Genomic DNA, 4,351 nt, shown 5'->3' with positions numbered 1-4,351 from the left:
TAACTAATATTACCCACACTCTCCTCCTTATTTACACTTCACCCAGACCACATCTCCAGCAAATTCATCAAAACACTGGGGCTAAAACAGTAATTCTATCTTATGTTCTTGGTCCCACTTTCTTCCCCTGTTTGAAAACTAATCCAAGTCAATAGAAGTCGCAAAGAAGACTCGAAGCAGAAACTTCCAAACGACGCCGTTGGATGGGGATAAGTTGGGGATTTGAAAAAAACTGTCGTCCAAAATAGTAAAAAAGGAATACGAAACATTAGCCCCAATAAAACCAGTTTGTTCCACAGTGTGCCCAGTTGCAGTTAGGCAGGTAGGTATAATACAAAATATTGGAAGGAAAACTTTAAACTCCTTTCAATTTCCAGTTAATTAAAAATGCCTAACCCAACTGATGATTTTGAATTTGATGATGTAATGATTGTAACCGAAGAGGATAACACCACCCTAACCGATTCGCCGCCCACCGCTGCTGGAGCTGAGTCGGCGGAACTCGGTACTGCTGGCTCTGGAGGCGGTGGTAGTGGTGTTGTTAATAGTAGAGTGAAGGGACCTTGGTCGCCGGAGGAAGACGCGGTTTTGACTCAACTTGTTAGTAAGTTTGGGGCGAGGAATTGGAGCTTGATCGCCCGTGGAATTCCTGGTCGGTCTGGGAAATCTTGTAGGCTAAGATGGTGTAATCAGCTTGACCCTTGTCTCAAGCGCAAGCCTTTTACTGGTAGGTCGAATTTTTGTTTTTTTGGGGGTTTATGGTTTTCTGGGTTTGAGGTGGTTTTTGGGTTTTCAGATATATTCATGTTGTTGAGAATTTGAAGTTCGTTGGATTTTATCTGTTTATTTGCATTTATTCAAGCTCTGTTCTGTTCCGTTACTGGTTTAAGTGTTTTATTTATATATTTGTGTTTGTGATATTGTTTAAATGTGAAGTCTTTAGTTTTGGAATTGTAAGTATTGGATTGTTATTGTTACTCAATCAAGTCAATGGAATGAATGAACTTTTATAGTGGGTTCATGATTTTGACAATAGAACGGATGAGTTAGTTAATAGTAGAGTATCTAAGAGAGGCACTAAAATTGTTAATTCATGAGCATGATGGTTCACCAACTATTAATTTGTTGAGGGACATTGGTTTCTTTCACTTTGCTTATTTACCAGTCGTGTAAATGATGAGACTAGCAGGATAATGAAACTATCATAGATTATCAATCAATGTTTATGGTTTAGGTTTGCTTTGGTCTAAGTAATTTTGTAGGACAAGGGAATTTCTGGAGTAGTTCATCTATTTTTAGTATGTATATAGTTTTAGAATTAGTTAAAAGCCATTGTGGCATCTTGAATGTTGCTGAGCTGAACATGCCTTCGCAGCAGTTTGACAAAGGCTCAAATGGTGGCACATTCTAAAACTGAGCTTTGATCAAAAGATGTTCTACATAATCCTGATCAGTGATCTCTTACAAGAACTAATTTTAGTGTCTTGAAGTTACCTATATTTCTTGATACCGTTGTTCTTGTCACGCAACATAAGTGTTGACGGAGTTATCAGGTGGTAGGATTATCGTTATGTTGCTATTTATGCATTCAATCAACCCTTATTCTTTATAGGTAGTTGGTGGTTTTGAAAGTGAGTTGTATCCATACTTGAAAAAGGAAAATGAATAAGTTAATGAATGGTAGGTCTGCCTCTTTGTCCTCTTGCATTTAAGCCTTGATTTTTAAATTTAGTGGGATAGAATGTTACCATTTGGTTTAAAAATGATGCATGTAGATGATTTATATCCCTTGCAAGGAGTTTTGGATCTAAAGGAGAAATTACTCATGAATGTTCCAAATACCTGGCTGTTTTTCTCTATGAAATTCCAGGAGATGCCACAATGCAGTTTTATGCATCGGCATTGGCATATGCTTATTCTGAGTTCAAACTTGCTGCAAAATAAGAAACTTATCTTGGACGATGTCTTTAACTTGGCTCTTACTTGCACTTTGTTTCAAAGCTCTTATATGTTGATGCAAAAGTTGCATTCTCAGTTAATAAATAAGGTGTCCAGACATGAAGCTTTTCTAAATTGTTTAATTTCCTAATTGCAATGTTAATTCTCTGAACTCTTCACTTATGCAGTACTTTGTTATGTATTCTCAGTGTGCATGAGAAGCATTTCTTTTCTTCAAAGTACTTGGAGTCAATATTCTTTAACGCGGAAAATTCTTGTCACCTTTTTTCGTACAAATTTCAACTTCGATGATCTTCTCTGTCAGTTCTTTTTGTTAAAGTTGAGCTCAACAATGTCTTATTTGCAACATCATATGGCTAGAATGTAGACACTATCAGCTAGGATTTTGCTTTCCAACACTTCACTCATCAAATTTCTGCTGATTGGCTCAACTATTGGTTCAAAATTGGCATAACAATTAAATAGAGGAGATAGTATCGAATTACAAACAAGCAAGTTATGAATAGCAAATATGGTTGTTTAACCATTAGGAATCCATATTCCGATCTTCGTCTTGCATGAGAAAGATGCAACGGGATAGAGAATATATGTCTCTCCACTAGAGAGGATCTATTTGTGCACGCAGTTGTTTCAGTACCTCAATAGAGATGTTCACGCTTGTAACGTTTGTAGACATGACTACTCACAATTGAGGAAGGTTTTAGTATCTTAGAATTCCATGTGTACTTATTATGAATAGAGGTGTATAGCAATTTTATGTCATCGCCATTTCACCAAGAAGTTTGAGGTTGCTTACTAAGTTTTATTTTTGCATACTCCATGATTGCAATTTTCTTTCATTTTCTTCCTACCCATTGTTGATGTGTTGGACATATTTTACTCATCTCTGATCTTCTATTTGCTTTCTGGTTCAAAAAGTAAAAGCCATTTTGTTCCTAAGCTGATAGAAATTACCATTGTCGAACCGAACTGCTGTCTTGAAAGTCTCATTGAGAAAATTTGACAACTTATTTGCTATACTATCTGGAGTAATATTTACATAGTGGTTGAGTTTGTGTTCCTGAATATCTTCCACGTATCTTAAACCTTGTTACTCATGATGTGATCAATGCATTTAATGAATAGATTATGCAAAGTGTAGTGTTTTAGTGTTTATTAAAGTGAACTTCTCTAGATTTTTAGTTTTCTTGTTTGAAACGCGTAATAACCATCTACTTGATTGGTGTACAAAATGGGCAGATGAGGAGGACCGTATAATTATTTCAGCTCATGCAATTCATGGGAACAAATGGGCAGCAATTGCAAGGCTCCTGCCAGGTAGAACAGATAATGCAATCAAGAACCACTGGAATTCTACTCTCAGGCGCCGATGCATGGACCAAGGGAGGTTTAAACCAGGACCAGGCGATGCAATTGACGATAATAGCCATGAGAAAACAAAGGCATCATCAGAGGAAACTCTATCTGTCGGTGATATCAGCTCATTGAGGTGCCTAGAAGGACGAGATGTCGCAATGGACGACAATCCTAGTCAGCAAGAAGAAAAGGCTCAAGTCAGCATGATTCCTCAGACAAATATAGTCCAATTTGCCGCTGAACCTATAGTCCATCCTACCCTTTCTCGTCCAAAGCCACGTGTTAGTGCGTTTAATGTTTATAATTCTACCGGTGGCCCAAAAATTTGCTCGGGACTGCCAAGAAGAATTCCAACTCATGGTCCTTTGGTTCAGACTTCAAAAGCAGATATTGGAGCCTGCAAATTCCTTGAAGATATTCATATTGATCCTATGGTTCCTTTGCAATGTGGTCATGGTTGTTGTAGAACACCAAGTGAGGGTCTCCCTCGAAGCTCATTGCTCGGGCCTGAGTTTGTGGAATATGAGGAACCTCCTATTTTCTCAAGCCAAGAATTAGTTTCAATTGCAACAGATTTGAACAATATTGCATGGATCAAAAGTGGCCTTGAGAATAATAGCAGTGGAATACCAGGCAATGCTGCAAGCTACAGAGCATCTCAAGGGGCTGTTGTTGGGTCGCAAATCGGAATGTCAGAACAGAAATTACGAAATGGCCATATGCCGTATGAGGAAGGAAGGAAAAATTTGATGGGTATGATGACGGATTGCCAGATGCCTGCACAAGCTTTTGCAATGTAAGCTGAAGTATAAAGCTTGAGCTTAACATAGAGCAGTTTGATTTCATTGATATGATGATATTGGTTTTTAAGAATATAGTAATAGTAATAGTATAGAATCAAAATCTTGTTATTTTCTTACCATAGAAGTTGAGAATTGATTTCCATTGGCAAAGAGAGAATGCCATTTTGTTTAATATTAGTCGGCTTCTGAAAAATGTACCAAAATCGGTTCATTTATGCAATGAAATTTGTTTA

The 4,351-nt window shown here is 37.4% G+C and overlaps 1 protein-coding gene across 1 annotated transcript; it reads left to right on the top strand.

The window, feature by feature from the left end:
* The first annotated feature begins 309 nt into the window (after nucleotides 1–309).
* On the top strand, nucleotides 310–4,351 carry LOC136227890 (transcription factor MYB1-like). The gene is made up of 2 exons (XM_066016673.1): nucleotides 310–727; nucleotides 3,199–4,351. Exons 1-2 carry the CDS (start codon nucleotides 388–390, stop codon nucleotides 4,113–4,115), a joined length of 1,257 nt encoding a protein of 418 aa, XP_065872745.1. The 5' UTR covers nucleotides 310–387; the 3' UTR covers nucleotides 4,116–4,351.

The sequence above is a fragment of the Euphorbia lathyris genome, chromosome 4, assembly GCF_963576675.1.
Source record: "Euphorbia lathyris chromosome 4, ddEupLath1.1, whole genome shotgun sequence".
NCBI lineage: Eukaryota > Viridiplantae > Streptophyta > Magnoliopsida > Malpighiales > Euphorbiaceae > Euphorbia > Euphorbia lathyris.
The sequence above is the reverse complement of the archived record's forward strand: the minus strand, read 5'-3'. Positions and strand labels throughout refer to the sequence as shown.

Excerpts from the sequence above, each read along its gene's own strand:
- LOC136227890 (XM_066016673.1), top strand. The coding sequence starts at position 388 with ATGCCTAACCCAACTGATGATTTTGAATTTGATGATGTAATGATTGTA. Across the intron at positions 728-3,198 it reads CAAGCGCAAGCCTTTTACTG|ATGAGGAGGACCGTATAATT; the intron begins GTAGGTCGAATT and ends CAAAATGGGCAG.